This window comes from Heterocephalus glaber, unplaced genomic scaffold, assembly GCF_053883595.1.
Source record: "Heterocephalus glaber isolate CG9 unplaced genomic scaffold, H.glaber_assembly_v1.0 deba00001761, whole genome shotgun sequence".
Classification (NCBI taxonomy): Eukaryota; Metazoa; Chordata; class Mammalia; order Rodentia; family Bathyergidae; genus Heterocephalus; species Heterocephalus glaber.
Window position 1 is genome coordinate 2,911,823 of NW_028258458.1, and position 24,707 is coordinate 2,936,529.

The 24,707-nt window shown below is 61.1% G+C and overlaps 2 protein-coding genes across 4 annotated transcripts; both read left to right on the top strand.

The window, feature by feature from the left end:
• The first annotated feature begins 4,895 nt into the window (after positions 1–4,895).
• On the top strand, positions 4,896–12,102 carry Lsm4 (LSM4 homolog, U6 small nuclear RNA and mRNA degradation associated). Of its 3 annotated transcripts, none has more exons than XM_087201967.1 (5): positions 4,896–5,698; positions 9,193–9,234; positions 9,642–9,740; positions 10,866–11,049; positions 11,626–12,102. In XM_087201967.1, the coding sequence occupies exons 1-5, from the start codon at positions 5,096–5,098 to the stop codon at positions 11,715–11,717; spliced, it is 1,020 nt and encodes a 339-aa protein (XP_087058093.1). In that variant the 5' UTR covers positions 4,896–5,095; the 3' UTR covers positions 11,718–12,102. The 3 variants fall into 3 exon arrangements, with proteins under 3 accessions (XP_087058093.1, XP_087058095.1, XP_004873402.1); XM_087201969.1 differs by having other exon boundaries at positions 4,899–5,608; XM_004873345.4 differs by having other exon boundaries at positions 4,906–5,098.
• A 10,676-nt stretch (positions 12,103–22,778) lies between these two features.
• Positions 22,779–24,660, top strand: Jund (JunD proto-oncogene, AP-1 transcription factor subunit). The gene has a single exon (XM_021251035.2). The coding sequence runs from the start codon at positions 22,920–22,922 to the stop codon at positions 23,976–23,978; it is 1,059 nt and encodes a 352-aa protein (XP_021106694.2). The 5' UTR covers positions 22,779–22,919; the 3' UTR covers positions 23,979–24,660.
• The last annotated feature ends 47 nt before the right edge of the window (positions 24,661–24,707 follow it).

Consider the following 24,707-nt stretch of genomic DNA (forward strand, 5'->3'; position numbering starts at 1 on the left):
ATGCTTTACCTTACGAAAACATTGTCAAGACCAGGAAATGAATTCTGGTAAAATGTCATGAACTTGGGAAACACCTATTTCTTAGAGCTATTTTTTTCTTTTTCTTTCTGTACCAGGGATCGAACTCAGGACCTTGTGTTCTTGAGGCAGGCGCAGTGGCACTGAGCTAAATCCCTGGTCCTTGTTTTTCTTGTTGTTGTTGCTGTTTGTTTTGAGACGGTCTCCCTATGAAGCCCAGGTTGGTCTCGAACTCTTGAGGATCCTCCTGCCTCAGCCTCCTGAGTGCTGGGAAGACTGGCATGTGCCCCCATGCCTGGCAATTTGTGGTTTTTTTGATTCTGAGATATGAAACCAGGCCAGGGCAGGGCTGGGCACTCAAGCCCCAAGGGCATCGTACTGGCATCCTGCACCCTGTGGACCTTCAAGCCGGGGCTCAGAGAGGCCCCAGGTGGGTGTTTGGTCCCCTGGGCGGAGAGGACAAAACAACTGCGGCTGTGAACCCGAAGACACTGACTCAGACATTGACTGGGGCTCAGGTTTCTCAGAACAGAGAGACAGACGCCTTTGGTCCCCAAGGGGCGTCCCCAAGGGACAGCCACGGCCGCCGGCAAGCCAGGCCCAGACACTGGACAGGAAAGGGAGCGTCTAGCAGGTGACCACAGGTACAGCTGCGCCGAAGGTAGCACAGCTTCCAGGACACCCGCGGCTCTCAGACTTCGACCCGAAACTCCTTTATTAAACAACAGTTTTGAAGCAGGGCGTGGTGGCACAGGGCTGTCATCACAGCACTTGGGAGGCTGAGGCAGGAGGATCACTGTGTGTTCCAGGCCAGCCTGGGCTACAGTGAGTTCAAGGCCAGTCTGAACTGCATAGTGAGACCCTGTCTCAAAAAAGAGAAAAACAAAAAAGGAAAAAAAGAGAACTGCAGCACTCAGGGTCAACGGGTAGGAGAGGATGAGGGTTACACAGCGTCAGGGCGATTGCGCAGTTCTAGTGAAGCCCCAGCTCGCCCAGGCCTGGGTCCCTGGCCTTGCCGCGGGGAGGGAAAGGGGCTGAGCAGCCCCAGAGCGGCCCGCACGCACCCTCTGACCTTTGCCCCTACACATCTGGGGCCAGGGACTGAGAACAGCACTTGGGTGTGGCGCGGTCCTGCGCTCCAGGATAAGAGACCGGATTAGATATTAGATAGGAGGCGCAGCAGGGGCGAACAGCGCGGGCGGAGTTGGGCGGGGGCGGGGGGGGGGATGTAGCTCAGCAGGGTCCTGCTAAGTCACGAATTTGCAAGGCTAGACTTGAACACGTATGCTCCTGCCTCAGCCTCTCCGGCTTCCGAGGTCCTGTTTTAACAATCGCCGTGGAAAGAGCTCTTCCCCTCCCAGGCCTCAATGTCCCTCCCAGCGCGGAGCTCAGCTGCCCTTGCAGGCCGGGCTTCCAGCCAGTCCCCAGGGCCTGGGTGGGGGTGGAGTCTCAGCCCCCTCCCAAACTGACAAAAACTGTAGTGAGGAACATCCGCCAGCAGGGGGCACCCCAGCCAAGGTTTCCAGTAGGAATAGGTATTGGTCGCTGGGGTCGGGGGAGACTTCCTACGTAGAAAAGGCTGGAAAAGTCATCAAAGGTGACCCAGCATGCGATTTTCTTTCTACTCCCGACGTCGCGACGATGTGGGACAACACATGCGCCCAGTTTCTTGTGTTTACACCAAGCCAACTTTTGCCTGGAAGCCACTAGGACATGGGGCCTCTCCTCACCTGCTTCTCGGCCCCCAGGCCTCTTCTGGCTTGTCCCAGGGCTCTGAGTCTCCATGCCGGGCTGGGATTGGGGGTGGGGGCACCCTAAGATAGGGGTTTAGGGATTAGGGGCCCAGGGGCCTGGACTTGTTCTCACGTTTTATGGGTTTTTTTTCTTTAACTGGGTCCTGGGAGCCAAGCACGGTGGCAGACGTCTGTCATCCCAGCCTCAGGAGGCTGAGGCAGGAAGATCATCACAAGTTCCTGGCCAGCCTGGGCTACATGTGAGACCCTGCCTCAAAAAAGAAAGGAATAGCACTGGCCGTGGTGGCGCATGCCTGTAATCCCAGCACTCGGGAGGCTGAAGCAGGAGGATCGCTGCAAGTTTGAGGCCAGCCTGGGCTACACAGTGAGTTCAGGGCCAGCCTGAACTACAAAGGGAGACCCTGCCTCACAAAACAAACAAACCGCCTTTTTACCAAGATGGCGCCAAAGGCGAAGAAGGAAGCTCCTGCCCCTCCCAAAGCTGAAGCCAAAGCAAAAGTTTTGAAAGCCAAGAAAGCAGTGCTGAAAGGCACAGCACCCGCCTTCCACCGTCCCGAGACACTGCGGCTCCTCGGCAGCCGAAATATGCTCGGAAGAGCGCCCCGAGGAGAATCAAGCTTGACCACTATGCCATCATCAAGTCCCCTGACCACAGTCAGCCATGAAGAAGACAGAGGACAACAGCACACGCGTGTTCATTGTGGACGTCAAGGCCAACAAGCACCAGATCAAACAAGCTATGAAGAAGCTCTAGGACACTGATGTGGCCCAGGTCAGTACCCTAATCAGGCCTGACGGAGAGAAGAAGGCGTATGTCCGACTGGCTCCTTATGATGATGCTTCGGATGCTGTCAACAAAATTGGGATCTAAACTGAGTCCAGCTAGCTAATTCTAAACACACAGTATTTTCACCATATAAAAAAAAACAAACAAAAAAAGACCATTAATTTGGTGCTAGGATGGAACCCAGGGCCTTCACACTGAGCTGCACCTCCAGTGCTCTTTACTTTTCATCTTTTTTTTTTCTTCTTTTGTTGTTGGTTTTTTTTTTGGTACCAGGGATTGAACTCGGGTCCTTGCGCTGCACAGCAGGCGATGCAACCACTGAGCTACATCCCTGGCCCTTTTTTTTCTTCTTATGGTACCGGGGCCTGAACTCAGGACCTTGTGCTTGAGAGGCAGGTGCAGTGCCACTGAGCTAACTCCCCGGCCCAATTTTTCATTTTTGAGACAGGGCCTCGGTACACTGCACAGGTTGGGCTGGAACTTACAGTCCTCCAGCCTCAGCCTCCCAGCGTGTCTCACTATGCCTGATTTTTTTTCTTTTCAATTTTGATTAAAAACTCAACTCGGGCCGGGGATTTAGCTCACTGGTTCCGGCACCTCCCTCACAAGCACCAGGTCCCGAGTTTGATCCCCGGTACCCCCCCAAAAAATTACACACACAAAACTTAAGGGTCGGGGATTTAGCTCAGTGGTTTCGCCGCCTGCTGCACAAGGGCAAGGATCTGAGTTCCATCCCTGGTACCAAAAAAAACCCCCCAAAACTCAACTCAAACTGATTTAAACAAGGATGAAAACTTTGTGATTCAAAGAACAGGAGAAATCAGGACAACCGGGCTTCTCACACAGCGAGGCTTCTTCTCCTGGGAACACTAGGAAGGACGAAGGTCGGCTCAGACTCAGGGACCCTGTGCTTCTTGTGGGTTTTACACCTGGAGAGTCAGGACAGTGGCCTGGCTGGTGGGGAGGAGGGCCTTCCCTGAACTCCTGGGTCTCAAAATCAGGCGCCCAGGTCCCCCAACTCTCCCCAGGTCCTGCAAGGGTTTCAGTACCCAAACCTGCACTGGGAGGCAGCCTGGCCTGGGGCCCAGGTCTGAGGCTGGTACAGAGGCATCTCATTGAGAAATCCAGCAACAAGTATTCCTCAATCTTCCAGGCATGGCAGCATATGCCTGCAATCGCACCATTCAGGAGGCTGAAGCAGTATGATCGCCTCAAGTTCAAGACCAACCTGGGCTACATAGTGAGTTCGAGGCCAGCCTGAAGTAGAAAGAGATAGAGATAGGGAGAGAGATAGGGAGAGAGGGAGAGAGAGAGAGAGAGTTCCCTAAACTGAGCCGGGGTAATGGTGCACTTCTGTTGTAACCCCAGCACTCTGGGAGGCTGAGGCAGGAAGACTGAAAGTTCAAGGCCAGCCTGGGTAACTCAGATGGGGGCTGGGGGAGGGTAGTAAGAGTTGAGCAGCCGAGATGGACAAAGCATGCAGGAGGAGAAGGCATATGAAGATGATGTATGCAGAAATCAAGGGACAGTGAAGCTTCTGACAGTCACCAGATTGTCCCTCAGAGCCCCCAGAGGCAGTCAACCCTGTTGACAACTTCATTTCAGAATTCTGGCTTCCTAAACTCTGACAATCCTCATCTCACTTTCCTTCCTTCTGCTTCTTCTTTTACTGGTGATTGAACCCAGGGACTTCGCATTGAGAACTATATCCCCAACCCTTTAAGAATTTATTACTAGTATTTATTTATTTATTTGTTTGTTTGTTTTTGTTTCGCTAATTTGCTAAGTTGTCCAGGCTGGGCTGAAACTTGCGATCCACCTGCCTCAGCCTCACATAGTTCTAAGTGTGAGGTACCAGGCCCGGGTCAGCTCTGGTTTCGCTTTTCATAGTTTGTTCCTGTCAACTGCAGTCCAAAAATATTAAATGGGCAATTCCAGAAATAGTCCACGCCTAGCGCGCGACACTGCGCGCTCGCCAGTGAGTCCTGCCCTGGCCAGCATCCTGGTCATTGATGGACCATCACTGATCGCACTTCCCACATTTATTTTGCTCAATAACAAGGGTATAACGATAACGAGAATCAGACGACCAGGAGCCGCAAGCAACATTAGCACAGCCCAACGACCACGGAGCTGCAATTCCACTCACTCCGAGGCAAACCGAAGCACTAACTGGTTTTATCCCCAGCACGGGGTCCAGACCTCAGATGGTTCCACTGCGCATGCGCTATTACCCACAGCGCACTCCGCACAGACCCGCGTCGCACCGCCCTCTTTTACGTCACTAGAGGGGGAACTTTACGGCTTTGCCTTTATTCCACGGGCGGGCGGGACCGCTGCTCGCCACGCCCACCATATCCAGTAGCCTCCGCCTTACTCTGTGAGAATTGGCTGTCCGACCATCAAACCCAGTGCTGATTCGCTTAAATCTCTGCCACTCCTTTTCGGCCTAGTGGCGCGCAGCGGCGCGGCAACCGGCGGCAACGTGAGCGGCTGAGAGTGCGGCGGAAGTGGCCGGCGAGCCCCTGCCGACGACATGGTGAGGGCCGGGCTGGGCGCTGGCGGGCTCTCCTGGAAGCTGGGGACGCGGACGCCGGGAACCTCGGGGCAGGCGCTGGGAGCTGTAGCGGACGTGCAGTCCTGGCCTCGAGTCCCGCCCCGTGGCCCGAGGGTCGGGAAACTGAGGCGGCACCTGCTAGGGTCCCCGCGCGTCGCTGACGGGGATGTAGAGTCCATCCAGGCTCCCGCTGTGCAGACGACAGCAGGGGCGCGCGGTGTGCAGACTCGCCTGGGCCGGAAGCGGCGGAGGGGCGGCTACTCCCAGGGTCACCCAGCGGTTCCTTCACGGGAAGCCTGGGGTTCTCCATCCAGGAGAGGACACTGTATTCTCCTGGCTCACAGAAGGAAACAACAAAAGCCTCAGCTCCCCGCGGCCACACCGCTCCCGGCCCTGGAGGCGTCGGCCTCGGTGGGGGGACGTCCCGGGACCCCAACGTGCAGACGGCAACGTGGAGTTCAGGGCTGGACGTCTTGGCTCATCAGCGCCCAGGTTCTGTTTTTGGTTTTTCGAGACAGAGCCTCGCTGTGTAGCCCAGGTTGGCCTGAAACTCACAGCAATCCTCCTGCCTCAGCCTGCCTAGTGGGTATTACAGACCTGGACCACCACACCTGGCTTTTTTTTATCTTTTGCAGTGCTGGGCATGGAACCCAGGGCTTCACAGAGGCTAAGCAAGTGCACCACCACTGAGCCATATCTCCAGCCTCGTTTTTAAAAAAATTATTTTGAGATACGGTCTTGATAATTTGCCCAGGCTGCTCTCGAACTTGCTATCCTTCTGCTCTCACACAAGTGGGGTTACAGGTATCCGCCTCCCCCAATATATTTCCCCCTGTTTGGAACAGTACTCAGAGGGCCAGGGATTTAGCTCAGTGTTTCTGCCACCTGCCTCAAAAGCTCAAGGTCCCAACTTCGATCCCCGGTACCTAAAAACTCACAGGACATGGACACCCAAAGCTTCTTCCTCCAGCCTCTTACCCCCCATGAGTGACCCACTTCCAGCACAGCGAGGCGGGACACTAACAACCCCCCACTGCTTGGGCTGGGGCCAAAAAGCGGGGAGCCCAGGAGGACCCTGGACTCAGAGTCTTGACTTCTAGGCCTCTGTCCACCCAGATGACGCCTGGCCCGAAGAGCCTTCCCTGAAACTCGGTTCTCCTAGTTCATGGTGACTCCGCAGCTGGGTGGTTGGCCCTCTGTCTTCTCACTCACACCCCTTGGGTTTTTTTTGGTACCGGGGATCGAATTCGGGTCCTTGCGCTTATGCAGTAGGCAGCGAAACCACTGAGCCAAATCCCCGGCCAACACCGCTTGTTTTTTGAAACAGGGTCTTACTGTGTAGCCCAGGCTGGCCTTGAACTTGTGGCCATCCTCCTGCCTCAGCCTCCTGCGTGCTGGGAATATAGGCATGTGCCACTCTGCTCAGCCTCTTTTTAATTTAATTTTATTTTTTCAGTGCGGGACTCGAACTCAGGACGTTGTGCACGGCGTTGCTGAGCTACATCCCCAGCCCCTCTTTCTATTTTTTCTTCTTTTTCTCTGAGGGGCCGGTGCTAGGGACGAACCCAGGCATCACAGTGCTAGTCGAGCGCTCACCACTGAGCTGCACCCAGCCCCGTGCATCTGTCAGGTTCTCCAGGGTCTGGGGTGAGGACCCCATCCTGACACCACCCCTCCTCACCTTTGGGCCAAGCTGTGTCCCGCCTCCCTGTCTGTCTCCCTGGGTGGCGAGGGATTTCCCGCCAGGATTTATTCATATATTTCCCAAGTCCTCAAGGCCTCATGTGTGCCCGGCCAGGCTGGGGCATAACTTGGCAGGGGACAAAGTACACACCCATCGTGAGTTTTCCAGTCTAGCCAGGGAGACAGGTAATAAATAAACAAGATAATTAAAGGCTGGCAGCCCTGTAATGGAAGCAAACAGCCGCTTGATCTGCTCACTCGCAGAGGGTGGCTATTAAGAGGGCTTGGTCAAAGGAGGTGAGGCTTTCAGCAGCCAGCAGCCCGGGGAGGGTCTGGGGCGGCCTGGCGGCAGGAGTGGATGCGCTGGCCAGGGCTGGGGCTGCAGGAGGCCTGTGTCACCGGCTTGTCCCACCTGCCGTCTCAGGTGTTGGCGCAGCTCCTTTTTCTGTCCCCCGCTGGGGGCTCGCATTTGTTGCAGGAATCTGTAATAGCCGAGGAAAGGCCTCGGGCCCTCCCCAGCAGAGGGGACCTGGAGTACGTCCCTGTCATGTCACAGTGAGGAGGCTGAGCCTGCAGCCGCCCTTCTGCTGCAGCCTCCTCTTCATCTCCTGGGAGAAGCAGGATGCCCAAAAAGGCCTCTGGGCCCTGGGCTCAAGGGAATGTGCAGCCACTGGGGACGGGTGGCAAAGCTGCTGTCACCCCAGGAGGCATCTGTGCTGGCCCCCGGTGCCAGGCGTCTGCTGTGGCTGAGATAAGAGACCCTGGACTCTGGAGCCAGGGCCTGCTGCCTGGGTCACCATTCTTTCTGGAACTCAGAGGGAACCCCGGGTCTTGCTTTGTGTTTTGAAAATGAAAAGAATTGATTCTTTCTGGGTTGTGAAACACCACTGAGGGCTGGGGTGTGGCTCCAAGGACAGCAGGCCCAGGAGAGGCCCCAGTGCCCTGGTCCACTACTCTGGAGGCTGAGGCGGGAGGATTGCTAGAGCCTAGGATTTCAAGGCCAGCCTGGGCCACTTAATGAGACCTCATCTTTTTTTTTTATTTTACTGGGGATTGAACTCGGGTCCTTGCACTTGTGCAGCAGGTGATGAAACCACTGAGTTAAATCCCCAGCCAACCTCATCTTAAAATACAAAAACCCTCTTATGTGTTGTAAAATATTTAAGCTGGACATGGTGGCACAGGCCTGTCATCCCAGCACTTAGGACCCTGAGGTAGGAAGATTGCCACAAATTTGGGGCTAGCCTGGGCTACACAAAAAGACTCTGTCTCAAAACAAAAAAAAATAAGCAAAAAAAAAAAGTTTAGGATTGAGAGAAAAGGAAATACCCTGAAAGCTCACCTTAGTTGGGTGAGTATTTAGAGGACTTCCACACTAACCTGGTGAACCTGTCTTTGAAAACCTAGCTCACTAGCTGGGCATCGTGGCACACATCTGTCGTCCCAGCTACTCCAGAGGCTGAGGCAGGAGGGTTACAAGCTCAAGAGACCTTATCTTTAAAAAGCTTGGGCCAGGGCTCTGTCCCCAGCACCAAGAAGAGAGCTGGGCTCGCAGGGGCTGCCCTTGCAGGCCGGGCTGCAGCACTGCTTCAGGCAGGACTGGGCCAACTCCTCCGTGTCCCAGCCTGGCCTCCTCCCTTGGCGTGGGGTGTGTGTATGTGTCATAGTGCAGTACCCAAAGATGGCAGACCTGCAGCAGCTGGCCCATGGGACAGATGGGATACTTCTGAGGCTTTATTTCCTTGAGACAGGGTCATGCTGTATGGTTCAGGGTGCCCTTGAACTGGCAGTGATCCTCCTGCCTCAGCCTCCCTAGTGCTGGGATCACAGGTGTGCACTGCCACGCCCAGCTACCTGTTTTTTGTTTTGTGGAAACCAGGTATCACTATGTGGTCTAAGCTGGCCATGAACTTGCAGTGTAGCCCTAGCTGGCCTTGAGCTTGTGATCCTCCTGCCTCAGCCTCCCAGAATGCTGGGGTTCCAGGCTTGTTTCCCCGTACTGGCTTGCAGTTTCATTTCCCCTGAAGTCAGCTGAGTCCTAGGGTGCAGAAGGTGTGGAGTGGGGGTGTTGTGCTCATGAGGAATCTGGGGACCCAGGTAGTTGAGTGCAGGGCCGAACGGCCAGGAGCCTTCTTTTTTTTTTTTTTTGGTACCGGGGAACGAACTTGGGTCCTTGCGCTTGCGCAGCACTCGGTGAAACCGCTGAGCTAAATCCCCGGCCCTAGTAGCCTTCTTAATTCCCTCCTGGATATGCACCTGTGCAGCGAGACTAAGGAAAAGCCGATGTGGGGAGGTGAGCAGTGAGGGGGTCACAGTGCCCTCCTGCACCCACCCCAGCCCGCAGCACCTCAGGGTGCCGGTCAGACAAGTCACAAGGTGTATTTGCCTTCCAGTTGCCCCTGTCACTGCTGAAGACTGCGCAGAACCACCCCATGGTGAGTGTGCGGCCCGGGGGGCTCCTCCCGAGGGGCAGGGACTGCTGGCCCTGTCCTGATGCTCCGGGCCCAGAAAGCCAGAGTGCTTTCTGTGCCTTAGAAAAGCAGGGCATGCTACTCACCAGCTTCCAGGGGTAGAGGTGTGTACAGAGTGGGCACCCTCCAGCCGGGCATGGGGTACACACCTGCATCCCCACACTTGGGAGGCTGAGGCAGGAAGGTTGCAAGTTCTATCCCAGCTTAGGCAATTTAGGGAGACCCAGCCTCAGGTTGAAAAATAACAAGGAGCATTGGGGGGCTGGGCCGGGTACTGCACTGAGATCTGAATGAGGCTGGCAGCGTTGGGGTGGGGCGGGGTCCAGCCCCCAGACCCTCCCAGCTCCTCGCAGCCTGGTCTCTCTCCTCAGTTGGTGGAGCTCAAGAACGGAGAGACGTACAACGGGCACCTGGTGAGCTGTGACAACTGGATGAACATCAACCTGCGTGAGGTCATCTGCACGTCCCGGGTGAGTGGCTGCGGGCAGGACACTGCCCTGGTGCCCTCCACATGGGCTGCAGTGTGCAGTGTGCAGGGCCACATGCGGCAGGAGCTCGGTAGCGTCACCCACAGTGGTGCTGTGTGGCTCCCTCCACTCCCGTGGGGGCTGGAGGGACAGAGCAGGTGCGTCCTGTGACTGTGTCCTCCCCCAGGATGGGGCATCGCCCGGGTGTGGCACGTGGGGGCTTGTGCGTGGTCCCTGCCCCAGGTGTGACGAGAGGCACCCTCATTCCAAGGCCGCAGTCCCCACGGCCCACTTGAGACACTGGCTTCCCCGGCTGTCCCCTGCAGCCCGGCGGGTGGCAGGAGAGGCCGTAGCAGGTCCTGGTCTCACCTTAGTGGGTGACAGCAGCCCGGTTCCCGTGGAGATGCTCAGCGGGTGGCCTGGGACCCGGGACAGACAAGGCCAGGCCACACCCACTGCCCACACCAGCTCCGGGTCCGAGGTGGCCCTTGGACTCAGCCTGTCCCGAGCTCCCTCAGAGCCTCCTGGTTCTGTCTGCCCAGACTCAGTGTCCTGACGGGCCCAGTCCTGGCCTGCTCTTTCTGGGGAGCAAGTACCCCAAGGCCTGCGGGGTTCCCACATGGCGCAACCACTGTCCATCCCTGCCCGAGCCGCCATGGTCACTGGTGCTGGCCACATCCCTGTGCCCAGATCGTCTGGTCAGGAGACAGCACAGGGGGCAGGGTGGGCTGCTTAGGGTGTGGGGCTGGGCTGGGCAGCGTGCAGTGCAGGAGAACCCCACCCTGGGCCTCGAACCCCTCACACAGGCGAATGCCTCACTCAGCCACGTCCAGCCGGCCCCGGAGGAGGGAGGTTCTGTCCACAGACAGAGACCTTGCCTCTCAGGGGGGACACAGCCAGGCGTGGTGACGCAGGCCTGTCATCCCAGCTACTCAGGAGGCTGACACAGGTGGATTGCAAATCAAGGCCAGGCTGGGGTGCGGCTCGGGCTCCCTGGGCTCCGTCCCCAGTGTCACATACACAAAAGTGGGGAGCAGGGCCTCGCGATGGGAATGGACACTGCCCCAGCACAGCTCTGCAGCCCTGGGCAGGGCCCGGGGGGGCAGTCACACTGTGGCTCCTCTCCAGGACGGGGACAAGTTCTGGCGCATGCCGGAGTGCTACATCCGCGGCAGCACCATCAAGTACCTGCGCATCCCCGACGAGATCATCGACATGGTCAAGGAGGAGGTGGTGGCCAAGGGCCGCGGGCGCGGCGGGCTGCAGCAGCAGAAGCAGCAGCGAGGCCGAGGCATGGGCAGCGCCGGGCGAGGTGGGCGCGGGGCCCTGAGCGGGGCTCCCTGGGCACCCGCAGCCAGCCCTGCAGGGGTCCCAGAGGGGTGGGGTGGACTCGAAGAGGCAGGGAGGTGCAGGCCCGGGGGTGGGGTCTCCTGGGCCCAGCACGGAGAGGCGAGGCTTCTGCAGCCGGCAGCAACAGACACAGGTCTCACCTGCTCCACCGTCCTGTGTCCCCACTGGGCCAGGCGGCCAGGGCTGGCTAGAGCTCTGACGCCTCTGTCGTGGGCGCTGGCCTTGGTGTCTCGCTGTTGGGCTCTGAGTGGACTGAAGTCCCTTGCGGGTGGAGGGAGAGGTGGAGGCCAGCCGGCACCAGCTGCACCCGGCCCTGACCGCGTGCTGTGTCCTGGCCTGGGGGACACCCCACGTCCCCAGCCTCCAGTGCCAGCGGGCGGGCTCCCTTGTGGGCCAGCCCTGGACGTCTCCCGGGAATCCTACCCACACCCACGACACCATCCTGTGTCCTCCTGGCCGCCCTGGGCCAAGTGCCCACTGCAGCAGGGGAGCGTGCTCAGGCCTGTGGCCGTTGCAGCCCGTCTGTCCCCTCCCACAGGTGTGTTTGGCGGCCGGGGCCGCGGCAGCATCACGGGCACGGGCCGGGGACAGCCCGAGAAAAAGCCAGGCAGACAGGCGGGCAAGCAGTGAGGACCCCGGGGTCCCCGCCTCCAGGAGGGAAGAGAGGCCCGCGGTGGGCAGAGGGCCCGCTTCTGGGCTCCCCCTCCAGCTTCGCCTCCCGGCTTTTTAAGGGACCGTGGTACCCTGAGGTGTCACTGGGATTTTCGTTTTGTGACGCTGCTGTCCCTGCAGTGGACGGGGGTTTGGGGAGATTCCGTGGGTTCGCCTCATGACCTGCCCGGCACAGGCCCTGTGTGCGACAGAACAGCCAAGTGTGGCTGTCATCGCTGTCCCTGAGCTGCCTCTTCCAAAACAAGCCGATCGATCGCGTGCCTGGTCCGTCCCCTTCCACTTCCCCTCTCCGTTACAAAAATAAAACGACTGCAGCGACTGCCTGCAGGCCCGTCTGCCCTCAGCCGCGTCTCCGTCCCCCACTGGGGAAGTGACTGTCCCCCGTGAGCGCTTCCTAACCCGCTGCTGTCTCGCCAGGCGGAAGTGGCTCCACAGGCCGCGTCCCGAGGCTCCCTGTCGCCCAGCACGGGCTGTCCTGTGGGCGCAGTGGGCCCTCGCCTGGGCTCGGTCTGTTCCTGACACTGGTGCCGCCGCCTGGAGGTCACCCTGACTGGCCGCCGGGGGACACGGGAGGGAGACCCCCGAGGCCCTGACCCGTCCCAGGCTCGGTGCCTGTGTCACACCTCGGTGTCCACCCGGCGTGGGGCCACAGGGAGCCGAGACCACACAGCTGCTCGCCGGTCCTGGGGCCTGGCTCCTTCTGCATCTGCTGCCCCGAATCCTGCTGCGGTACCAGAGGCCCTTGGGGAGGGACAGGACAGGGTCACGGGCCTCATCAGGACAGGGTGGCAGGTCCGGGGCTCTCGCCATCGGCCCGGGGGCTGTGGACAGCAACCAAGCCTGGCGTGGGGCCTGCCGGGTGCTGTGTCGCCCGGGTCCCCGCCTCCCGCCTCCTTGGCCCTGCTTGCCTAGGTGCGATGGCTTCCGGAAGCTTCTGTCTGGGCATCGGGCCTCGGGCTGGTTTCAGGAAGTCTCAGCCGCTGGGCGAGAAGAGAAACCAGTCACGCCCTGCTCCTCAGCCCGGCTGCGGGACTGCGCCCCGGGCCTGCCGCAGCCGCTTCTGCCTCCTGCGCAGGCCCCCACCGCCTGCACCCAGGGCTTTGTCACCATTGCTCGGTGGCAGGAGGCCCGTGATCAGGACGCAGCGCCTCAGCCGCCCTGCACCCTGCACCCTCGCCCTCGCCCTCAGCCCGGGTGCAGAGATGCGAAGGCCTCCCCTCCCCCTCTCTCGCGCCCCTCGCCAGGCCAGGCCTGGCCCCCATCGCAGGCTTCCCCAGCCCAAGCTGCACCTCCTGCCTCCACAGCGTGGGTCCCCGGCATGTCCCCCCATCCCTCGTGCAAACCGTGAACGCGGCACTTGCAGCGAGGGTGCCTAGGCCTGGTGCCCCCAGCAGGAACCACACTCTGCCTGCCCTGACCCAGGCCACCAGTGAAGTGCAGGGACGCTGTGTACAGAGGGCAGAGACAGGGAGGGTGTGATGGGGAAGAGGCAGCCAGGGAAGGAGCTGATGCCTGGGGTTGGAGAAGGATTGTTGGAGCTTCCCAGGGAGGACATATGTGCAAAGGCCCTGTGGCCAGTGGACATGGGAGTGTGACGGACAGGAAACAGGTGGAGAAGGAGGCAGGCCCAGTGAGAGGGCAGCCCCAGAGGGCTTAGGCTCCAATGCGAGAGCCTCCTGCCCCAGCCTTCCAGAGTGCGGGCACCATGGGCATGTGCTAATGCCCCCAGTCTCCCTCGCGCCTTGGGTCTGCCCTGACCTCAGAATCACATGGAGGGTGAGGTGTGGGGGCTCCTTGGGCCGCCACTCAGCACCGGCGGTCTGCAAAGCAGCTTCCAATGCTGCCATCTGCACTCAGCGCTAGGCGTGCCACGCAGGAGGCAGCCCCTGCACTGCTGCACAGAGAGGGTGGGTGGCCTGCCCAGGGTCACACAGCAGGGACCCCCACCCTTGGCTCCGAGCCTCCTCCCCCTGCCTGGCCCTGAGGACCTGGTGACCTCCCCAGCTCAGGTGTCAGGAGCAGGGGACTAGACCAGAGTCACCCGCTGCGGGGCGCGGCTTAGTGATGCCCTGCCTTCTACCCCAGTGTGGCCAGGAGAAAAACCCCCAACTATAGCGTCAGCTGAGGGGCAGAGGAGACGTGTGGACCTTGTGAGGTGCTGCTGAGTTCAATGCCCTGTGCCTCGGGTTCCTCACCAGTGGGGAAAACAGCGGCTGCACCTCACAGGGGTTATTGAGAGACGTGGATGAAGGGAGGAGCTCAGCACCGATGTGGGTACTGTGCTCGTATACAGCAAGTGCTCAGTAAATGCATGAGGTGAGGGCCAACCTGTATGCAGCAAATGCTCAGTGCAATTTGCAGGTTAGGATGGGCCTGGCATGTGGCAGGGGCCCAGTAAGTGTCCAGTGCCCTGCCCATCTCAGAACCGCCCTGCATACGGCAGGCACTTGATAAATGCTCAGCACCATCTAAGAGTGGTGGCTTGTGTCATCCCTGCCTCTTTGGCCTTCTAAGTTGTGGGCTGGGTGACAGTGACTTCATGGATGGGGCCCATGGGCGAGTTCCCCCTGGCCGACCCTCCCTGGAGCAGCCTCAGCCCTTGGGCTGCAAGCCCCTCCCACCCAGCCTCTGGCCACAGGATGACTCAGCCCTGCCCGCCTCCACTGGGACTGGCACCTAAACAGCCTGCGCGCTTGGGAGTGGCTATGGAGATACTTCCCAGCTGCCCCAGTGCCTAAAAATACTCCGTGTCCTCCTGTGTCAGGTGCCCACTCCCTCTTGGATCACACGGCTGGGACCCCCCAGAAGGGGAGGGGAGGAGAGGCCTGGACTCGGGACCTTGTCCAGGTGACCTTTACCGCCTACTAGTGTCCCTTCAAAATGTAAGACAGTGCTGGGAGCAGTGGCATGCCCTTATAGTCCCGGGTACTCAGGAGGCTGAGGCAGGAGGATTACAAACTCAAGGTCCACCTGGACAACTGAGCCCTTGTCTCAACAATAAAAAATAAACAGGAGGGCCAGAGATGTAGCTCAGTGGCGCCGTGTCTGCCTCACAAGTGCAAGGTCCTGAGTTTGATCCCCGGTACCAAAAAATACCCAGAAATAAACAGGAACCACGGCACTGGGGAGGCTGAGGCAGGATTGCTGGGTGGGCTACATAGTGAGACCGTCTCAAAAAATCAAAAAAAGGGCTGGGGATTTAGCTCAGTGGCAGTGCGCCTCCCTCCCAAGTGGAAGGTCCTCAGTTTGATCCCTGGTACCAAAAAAAAACAGAGACCAAGTAACAGGAGAAGAGACATGGCTCAGTGGTGTAGGCTGGAGGCCCTGGTTCCGCCCCCAGCCTTGCCATGGCCTCCTGAGACACACAGCCGCTCCCGTGGCCCCAGACAGCTGTCAGCTCTCCTAACCCTGTGCCCTTGGACTTTCTGGAACCCTAAGGAAGGCAGGGGCAGCAGGGTGCAGGGAGAATCATGGTGCATTTCAGACTCGGGCCTCAGTTGTTCTGGGTCCAGTGAGAGAGCAACAGGTGCAAAGGGCCTGAGGCAGGTGTGAGCTGTGTGTGGGGCAAGCAGCCAGGGACGCTGGCACAGCTTGGCACCCAGCCCACCCGCTCCTCCTCCTCCTCAAGGATGAGTCAACCCACATGCATTCAGGGCCAGCCTCCCTGACTCCTAATTATTATGCTTAGGAAGTGTTTTTATTTGCTCTTTCTTCATTTTTCATTTATTTTTGAGACAGGGTCTATGTACTTCAGGGTGTCCTTGAACTCACTATGTAGCCCAGGCTGGCCTCCTGCTCACAGGGATCCTCCTGCCTCAGCCTTCCGAATGCTGGGAGGACAGGCACGCGCCACCACACCTGGTGAAAATGAACCATTTTAAAGCAAAGGAGTCGGTGGCATTCAGTCCACTGTGCAGTCAGTCCCCACTTCTGTTTGCACCCAGACCCTCACTTGACGTGGAAGAGGGCCTTCCCCTCCAGCCCTCACCCCCACACCCTGGCAAGCCTCATCTGCTGCCTGTCTGGATTTGCCTGTGGACCTTTCCTATACACAGGGTCACACACCAGGTGCCTGTGGCTCTGGCTTCTGACTTGCAGATTTTCATTACTGTTATTTCATTATTATCTTGTTTTGTGGTGCAGGGGGACAACCGGGGCCTCATACATGCTTGCAAGCGCTCACACCTCCAACACAACTGGGACCATGTGGGCCTTGCCCTGAGCTTCTTGGCAGGTGCAGCTCTAAGCTTGACCCCACCTCTAGCTGGAAAGAGAAACGAACCTGGCCACCTCCTAGGCTTCTACTCTGGAGCTGGGAGCAGACACAAGCAGCAGGAATGGGGACAAGCCAGGGGCTTCCCAGGCAGGGGTGTGTGCAAAGGTCCTGTGGTAGCCATGCTGGTGCGCTTGAGGTGGCTGCATGGGGGAGCAGTTGAGGGATAGCTGCAGCTGCTGCAGGGCCAGCAGGGCAGGGTCTAGGATGGGCTGCGGGTCGGGTGTGGAGACACAGGCCTCCACGTCCTGAGGCTGATCCTGAGTGGGCTTAGGCCCTTCTCACTGCCCGGAAGAGTGCCCATGTGCACGGGGTGCCCTGGACATGAGGGCGGATAGGGCCACGGATGGGCTGGACAGGCAGTGGGCAGATGTGTGGGTGCCCTCTACTCGTGAGCTGTGCACCCCGAGAGGCTGCAGGTGGGGGCTGGGCACCCACTGGGTGCCAGATGCTGCTACCTGCCTCTGAGTCAGCGTCGCCACGGCACCCGGGCGCACGGCCGGATGCTCCTGCGGGTGCGGGCGAGTCCCTGTCACCGCAGCCTGCACCGTCACAGCCGCCCCCTCCTGGGGGGGGGCTTATTTTTACACAGAGGACCTGGATGCTCTCTCCATGTCCACAGCAACCCCAGTGTCCCCTGGGAGGGTGGGGGTGCCACACAAGTGGGCACACCGGACGCAGTGGAGGGTGACGTGGAAACGGGCTGCCATAGGCAGCCACTGGAGATGTGGGGGAAACCAGGCTGGTCCGCAAACTTGAGCTTCCTGTGTCCTCTGGGGTCTGGATGCTGGTGGGGAACTGAGGCAGGTAGAGCAGTGTTCGGTTTCAAGGACCCTAAGCACTTCAGCTGCTTAGGCTCTGGGCAGCCCTCAGATCCCTCTGTGGGCCTCTCCACTCCACTCCAGGCCTCCTCTGAGCTATTCTCCCACAGGCCTGGAATCACCACCCTGGGGCAGCCCTTCCTTCAGGCATCTGCCCCCACCCTCTTTGCTGCTGTCTTGGGCCCTCTGACCCCCTCCTGGCCTTCCCTTCTCTCCCTGTGAGTTCCTCTCACCTTTGTCACCAGCTGATGGCCCCATGTGTCACCCCGCGGCCACCAGGTGCACAGAGGGAAGGGCCCACGTCTGCCGACTTGAGTCTCATGGTGGTGGTGGGGCGGATCCCGGAGTCCTCTGATCATCTCAGGACCACGGGGTCCACACTGACCCGTTGGTGAATTTGTTTTGGGCTGCTGGGTCTTCTGCATGCGACACAAGTGCTCTGCCATTGAGCTGCTCTCCTGGCACTTTTTATTTTATTTTTATTATTTTTTGGTACCGGGGATCAAACTCAGGACCTTGTGCTTGCATGACAGACGCAATGGCCACTGAGCTAAATCCCTGGCCCCACTTTTTATTCTTTGAGACGGCATCTTCCTAACCTGCCAAACTGCCCTGGATCCTCCTGCCTCAGCCTCCCAAACAGCTAGGATTACCAATGAACGTCTGGGTGTGTAAGTGAGGGTCAGGTCTTCACCCCCAGGGGTGGTGTCTATTTGCAGTGCACAGCCTGGAGTACAGTCCCCGTCGGGTCGTTGTCCTCCTCCCGTCTCTGTCCCTGGGGCTCTATCTTATCCTCTCCTGGGGTTTATCTCCAGGGTTTATCTAGAGGTCCACTCTCCTATCCCCTCCCTACCTGGGATGGGCTCCTACCCCCGGGCCAGGTCCAGCCTCCCCAAGACCCCCCACAGCTTTGACCTCTATTAGGGCCGGTCCTGGGACTGCAGTCCGCCCGGCCTCGACACCCCGCCCCTGCTGAGGCAGGGGTTCAACGGGGCAGGGACTCCAGACAGCCCTCCTCCCCGCCCTGCATTTAATTAGCAGCCCGCGGGCGGGGAGGGGGGAGGAGGGGACCTGCAGTCGCCTGGGCCCAAGCCCCACCCCTACCCCGCCCACGGCCCCGCGGGGAAACTGAGCCCCGCGCGCACGTGGCGGTTCACACTCCGGGTTACACTGGGATCTGCGCACCGGGACCCACGGGGGCCACGCTCGGGTCCAACCCCAGCTACTCCTGCCCGGAGACCGGGAGAGGGGGCGGAGGATATCGGGGTAGGGGACCCAGGGCCGCCCCCGGGCTTCTGTCCCGAGCAGGCCACGCCCTCCCTGCCTCGGTTTCCCCAGCCTACCGGGCCGCCGGCCGTATCCCCGCCCCGCCCCGCGTGGGTTGCGGCCCACGTCTGCATCTACGCGGCCGCTGGGCGCTGACGTCTCCGATGACGCAGGCGGCCCCCGCCCCGCTCCGCCCCCAGGGCCCGGGCCGGGGACCCCGCGGTGGGGAACCCCCGTGTTCAGCGGGGTCCGGAGGTCACTAGGTTGCAGCGCGCCCGTCCGCCCGGGTCCTCGCCGCCCGTCTCCCGCCCCCGTGTCGCGTGTCGCCGCTGTGGACCGCAGCCCCGCCCCGCCCCGCCCAGGGAAGTGAGACGGCGCCCGCCCTCGCCCTCGCCCTCGCCCTTCCTCCCGGGCGCGGGGGTGCGGCCGGCAGTGCAGCCCACGGGGGCACCGGCCCCAGTCCTCTTCCAGGCCTCCGCCCCGCCCCGCAGGCCCAGCCCTCCTGCGGCTGGTCCCCGAGTGGGGTCCCTGTCCCTGAGCAGAGACGCGGCGGGGGGGGGGGGGCTGCGAGGCCTGGACTCTAACCCGCCTCCTCCCAGCCTCCGTTCCTCACAGGGACAGGAACTGACCAGCCCATGAACTTCCACCTTGGTTGTTTATTGACGCAGGGTCTCGCTGTGTAGTGCAGGCTGGCCTTGAACTCCCTGTGTAACAGGCTGGCCTCGGACTTGGGGCGATCCTCCTGGCTCAGTCTCCTGATGCTGGGATGACAGGCGTGACCACTCAACTATTCACCGGCTCCTGCAGCTGGGAAGGCTGTCAGGGGCCCACAGGCTGGGGTGGGGACGGTCCCAGAGGCCTCTGGGCAGAGGTGGGGACTTCCATTTCCTGGCACAAACCTGAAGCCGCCCAGAGCGGCTCCCCGGAAATGGGTCAGCAGGTGGCTGCGGCAGGCCGGAACCGCGGGGCAGGCAAGGCTGGGACACCCACAGCGCTAGACCCAGGGACAGGGCGCTGCTGTCCCCTGGGTCCCCACATCCCTGGCTTGGGCCAAGGGTCCCCGAGGAGGCGGGGCTGGGCCTCGATCTGGATCTCACATCTTCAGTTTTCGATTTCCTTGTTTCTGGCAAGAGAAGCTGAGGACTCGAAGGTTCCCTTTCGCTCTGTTTCTATTGAAGCTAAGACAGACTGGGGGTTGTCTGCGGGGACAAGAGTGACATCCAGAGTGCGGTTTTATTAACTTTGTGGTCCTGGGGGCTGACCCCAGGGCCTTTCCACTCATCGACACGCCCAGAAATCGCCCAGGTCAGGTCTGAACACGCAATCCTCCTGCTTCAGCCTTCCAGAGTGCTGGGATTACAGGCACCATCCCCTAAACAACAGCTTTTTTGTTTTGTTTTTGTGTTTCTTGAGACAGGGTCTCACTCTGTAGCCCGGCTGTCCTTGAACTCCTTCCTGCTGAGCCTCCCGAGTGCTGGGATCACAGGCCCTCACAGGCCCGTGCCAAGAGAGCCAACTAAGCATCAGCGAAGGAGGGGGCCGAAAACCCTACCAGGCGTACAGTAGCTGCTCAGCGGAGCATGGCTGAATAGAGGAGTAATTATTGGTGCCAAAAACTCAAAAAGCAACGAAGCACCTTCTGAAATTGCTGCGGTGAATGGAGTTCACCATCCGCTGACCGCCCCCCAAAGTTCCAGGGACCCCAGTATGTGCCAATGAGGAGGGCTGTAGCGGGTTGGGCACACACCAGGGAACATTCAGGCCTTGTTTTAGGGGCTCCCTCCGGACGGTCAGTCAGTCTGTCAACAAACACCGGCCTGACTGCGCCGCTCTCCTGAGCTGGAGGAGGCTGGGCCAGCACAGCCTGCTGGAGGATTGGAGAGAAACAAGGGGACTGGGGTCAAAAAGCAGGATCTGCCAGGTTCAAGCCGGTTCTACCACCGCTGTGCGGGCCTGGCTGCACCTCAGTTTCCTCATTTGTAAACCGAGGCAGGAAGGAGGCAGCGCCAAGCCAGCAGGCAGACTTCGGGACCCCTGCGTGGCGCGGGAACACCTGCGTGGGTGGGGACGGCGGGGGAAGCCGGCAAGGCGGAAGCGGGCGGAGGAGGCGGCGCCGGCCGTAACCCGATCCTCAGGAATGCGCGAGGCAGGACGCGCCCGCCTGGGGGTCCTGTGGCTGCCCCAGGAGGGGCCCCTCGGCAGCCTCACGCTCCGCCTCCCAGGCTCCCGGTTTTGCAGAGCTGACTGTCGATGATTTCTGGGCACTGAGATAAAGACGGAAAGCCAGACCGAGCCACGAGTGCCTATGTTTCGGTTTGAGACTGGGTCTCCCTATGCAGCCCAGGCTGGCCTCGAACTCTAGATCTTCCAGCCTCAGCCTCCCGAATGCTGTGGTGACAGGACCCAGCTCACTGCAGTTTCTGTTGCAGGGACCCTAATGGCCCATCATTGTCATGGGGTGATTCGCTCAGCCTCTCCTTCTGCAGGGGCCCCCTCAGCCCCCTGAGGCCACGCCTGTGCCAGATGGGCCAGGTAGCCCCTCTGAGGGGACTGGTGGGGGGTCCAGTTGCCACGCCGCCCAGGAACCCCCAGCCTGGGAGGCCAGAGCTGGACCCAGCTGCCCCTGCATTGAGGGATCAGGGCTGGGACAGATGGAGGGGCAGGAATGGGTGTTCGGGTACTCCCTGGCAGGAGAAAGAAGAAACTGGCCATGCTGGGGCCAGGAGGGGCCCTCTCGTCCACACAAGCTAGCTGGCACGGTGGCACCCGCCCACATATCATCTTAGCACTCTAGGAGGCTGAGGCAGGAGGAGCCCCAGTTTTAGCCCAGACTGAGCTGTGTGATGAGTTCCAGGGCGACGTGGACTACATAGCAAAACTTTGTCTCAAAAAACAAACAACAGAAAAGAACCTGACGGAGATGAGGACAGGGCTTGGCCAAGTGAAGGGGGTGTCTAGGGAAGTCCCAGGGGAAAGAGTTCTTGGAGAAGGAAATAGTGGGGCTGAGTTTGAAGGATGAGCAGGAGTTCGTCAAGGCACGCCAAGCTGAGAGAACACAGAACCAAAGAACTCCCGGTCAGTGTGGACCAAATAATAAAGTAAAATAATTATAGGAAACATGTATTGAGCCCTATTTCTTCAAATTCTCACTATAGCTAGGTGGCACACGCCTGTAATACCAGCACTAGGAAGGCAGAAGCAGGAGGATCTCTGCGAGTTCGAGTCTAGCCTGGACTACATAGTGAAACCCTGTCTCAAAACACCAAACGTCCAAAAAACCAAATTCTCCCTATAAATAAAACCCTCCCGCGTGGTAGGTAGGATTACACACTCCATTTTCATGAGGGGGGAAACAGGCCCAGGGAGGTTGCCAGCTTTGCCTGCCTTGAGAAAGGCCCAGGTCCAGCCTGGGCTTGCTCTGCCTATTTTCCAGACCTTTCTCCTCCGGCCAGGGCCAAGGCCAAGGTTGCTGGGCGCCATACCTGGCCCACACAGGGGCCCTAGCACAGGCCTGGCTAAAGTCGACGGGGCTAGCAAGGAGTCTGGAAAGCACGCAGGCCCCGGGTGTGGACACCGAGGCCCAGGCCACCCTTCTGAATGACTGCTCGACTACAGCGGGGATAAAGCAGGGCATGTGTGTGTCCCGGTGACTCTTTGGCCAGGCCTGGGGGCACCGCATGTGCAAAGGCTCTGAGGTAGAAGTGGGGGGTGCAGAGACTGTGAGGCCAGAAGGAGCCAAGGAAGGGGCGAGTCGGCCACCTCGCTGAAGGGCGGGCTCCATCGCGAGGGTGTGGGGCCGTCTTGGGGCCGTTTATCAGCTCCAGATGTTCAATAGCAGCGGGAGCGAAGCAAGGCCCATCCTGTCACCTGGCTCACAGCCCGTCCAGGCTGCCTGCTGTGGCCCCCGGGTCTGGACAGCTGGGGGCGGACAAGACCTCAGGCCTGGCCACCACCTGTCCCTGTCCTGGCAGGCAGGCAGCTCACTCCGCTCCGCGGGGCCTCAGTTTCCCAGTCTGTAAAGGCCAAAGTTAACTCTGGGGATCGCACTTCACCTAGGGAAGGTGATCAGGATCCGAAGAGGACCACGCTGCCCTCCTGCGCCTCTCTAGGGGACAAAGCCCTCACCCCAGACGAGAAAGAGGCTGATCTGCACCCCACGACCCATCACCCCAAGGCCTCCAGCCCCGCCGCGCAATTGCGCGGGCGCCAGAAGTCTTTATCCACCCCGACCGGCCCCCCCAATCCCTGGAGGCCGAAGCCACCTCGCCTCTGCCCTGCCGGGGCCCTCACGCGCGGCCGCGAGGCGGGGCCTCGGGAGGGCGGGGGCCGTGCGAGCAGGCCGGCGTCTGGTGGCCGGGCGCATCACGCCACCCGGGACGTGCCTTGGCGGGAGGCGGCGCCGAGGGCAGCGGTCGTACACAGCGCTCCCGGGGCGGGGTGACCCGGGCCGCGCGCGCGCGGCCCGCCCCCATGACGTCAACCCACAAGCCAGCGCGCTGTTGTGCCTTGTACTGCGCGTTGCCCGGGCAACGGCGGGCCGCGGGCGTCGGCAGCCTGGCCCCGCCTCCCCATGCAAATGAGCGACGTCACCCGCACCCAATGGCGAGCGGGGGCGGTGAGCTCATCGCGCAGGGCCGAGGCTATAAGGGGGCGCCCGAGCGGCGCGGCGTAGGAGCCGCCGCCAGCGGAAGGCCGGGCAGCGGCTGCGGCGGGCGCAGGGCCGAGCGGACGGGGGGGCGCGGGCCCCCCGGGAGGCCGCGGCCACTCCCCCCCGGGCCGGCGCGGCGGGGGAGGCGGAGGATGGAAACACCCTTCTACGGCGATGAGGCGCTGAGCGGCCTGGGCGGAGGCGCCAGTGGCAGCGGCGGCGGCAGCTTCGCGTCCCCGGGCCGCCTGTTCCCCGGGGCGCCCCCGACGGCGGCGGCCGGCAGCATGATGAAGAAGGACGCGCTGACACTGAGCCTCAGCGAGCAGGTGGCGGCGGCGCTCAAGCCTGCGGCCGCGCCGCCCTCTGCTCCTCTGCGCGCGGACGGCGCCCCCAGCGCGGCGCCCCCCGACGGGCTGCTGGCGTCGCCGGACCTGGGTCTGCTCAAGCTGGCGTCGCCCGAGCTCGAGCGCCTGATTATCCAGTCCAACGGGCTGGTCACCACCACGCCGACCAGCACGCAGTACCTGTACCCCAAGGTGGCAGCCAGCGAGGAGCAGGAGTTCGCCGAGGGCTTCGTCAAGGCCCTGGAGGACCTGCACAAGCAGAATCAGCTGGGCGCGGGCGCTGCCGCCGCCGCTGCCGCCGCCGCCGCCGCCGTCGCCGCCGCAGGGGGACCCCCGGCCCCCGCCGCGCCCGCGCCTCCCGGCGATCTGCCGGCGCCCGCACCCGCGCCCGAAGCGCCAGTCTACGCGAACCTCAGCAGCTACGCGGGCGGCGCGGGGGGCGCGGCGGCGGTGGCCTTCGCTGCCGAGCCTGTGCCCTTCCCGCCGCCGCCGCCGCCGCCGCCCCCGGGCGCTCTGGGCCCGCCGCGCCTGGCCGCGCTCAAGGACGAGCCGCAGACGGTGCCGGAGGTGCCGAGCTTCGGTGAGAGCCCACCGTTGTCGCCCATCGACATGGACACGCAGGAGCGTATCAAGGCGGAGCGCAAGCGGCTGCGCAACCGCATCGCCGCCTCCAAGTGCCGCAAGCGCAAGCTCGAGCGCATCTCGCGTCTGGAGGAGAAGGTCAAGACGCTCAAGAGCCAGAACACCGAGCTGGCGTCCACCGCGAGCCTGCTGCGCGAGCAGGTGGCGCAGCTCAAACAGAAAGTGCTCAGCCACGTCAACAGCGGCTGCCAGCTGCTGCCGCAGCACCAGGTGCCCGCGTACTGAGCCCGGCGAGGCGCGCATGCGCGGCCCCCTCTCCGGGGGGGGGGGCCGGGACTAGGAGTGGGTGCAGCACCAGGGATCGCCCCCGGGGGTACCCGGGACTGGAGAGGGTGCGCCTCCAGGGATTCTCCGCGCCCCGAGAGCTCCCAGGACCGGAGAGGGGTACAGTCCCGGGGGTCGCCCCTCCGAGGGGTGCCCAGGACTGGAGAGGGCACCCTGGATCGACAAGCTGGACCCCCTGCCCAGGGGGCGAGCGCACGACCCCCGCCCCGCGCCACCTCTGCCCGCGCCCGCGCCCTTTGTGCGCCGCCGCCGCGCCCGGCGTTCCGGGCTGCGCAGTCTCCAGCCCTGCACGCCCCTTTCTTTTACTTTCTATTTTTTGCCTTTGGAAGAGAGAAGAACAAGAGTGGTCGATTGTGCCCTATTTATGTTTCTACTCGGGAACAAACGTTGGTTGCGTGTGCGTGTGTGTTTTACCGTGTTGGGTTTTTTAAAGAAATGGGAAGAAGAAAAAAAAAAAAAGCTCCTCCCCTTTCCTGGCTCTGCCCCCCCCCCGCCGTCCCTTCACGCCGCCCCCCGCCCCTCCGCCCTTTTTGTTCCGTTGTTTTGTTTGCTACGAGCCCACATTCCTGTTTGTAACTCTCGGTTCTCCCGGTTCTGTCTTCAGTAAAGTCTCGTTATGCCAGCTCGCCTGTCCGCCTCCTTCTTCCCGGCCGGGCCGAGGCCTGGGCG

Coding starts and splice junctions, on each gene's coding strand:
- Jund (XM_021251035.2), top strand. CDS start 22,920: ATGGAAACACCCTTCTACGGCGATGAGGCGCTGAGCGGCCTGGGCGGA.
- Lsm4 (XM_087201967.1), top strand. CDS start 5,096: ATGGTGAGGGCCGGGCTGGGCGCTGGCGGGCTCTCCTGGAAGCTGGGG. Junction 9,235..9,641: donor CTGCGCAGAACCACCCCATG/GTGAGTGTGCGG, acceptor CTCTCTCCTCAG/TTGGTGGAGCTCAAGAACGG. Junction 9,741..10,865: donor AGGTCATCTGCACGTCCCGG/GTGAGTGGCTGC, acceptor GCTCCTCTCCAG/GACGGGGACAAGTTCTGGCG.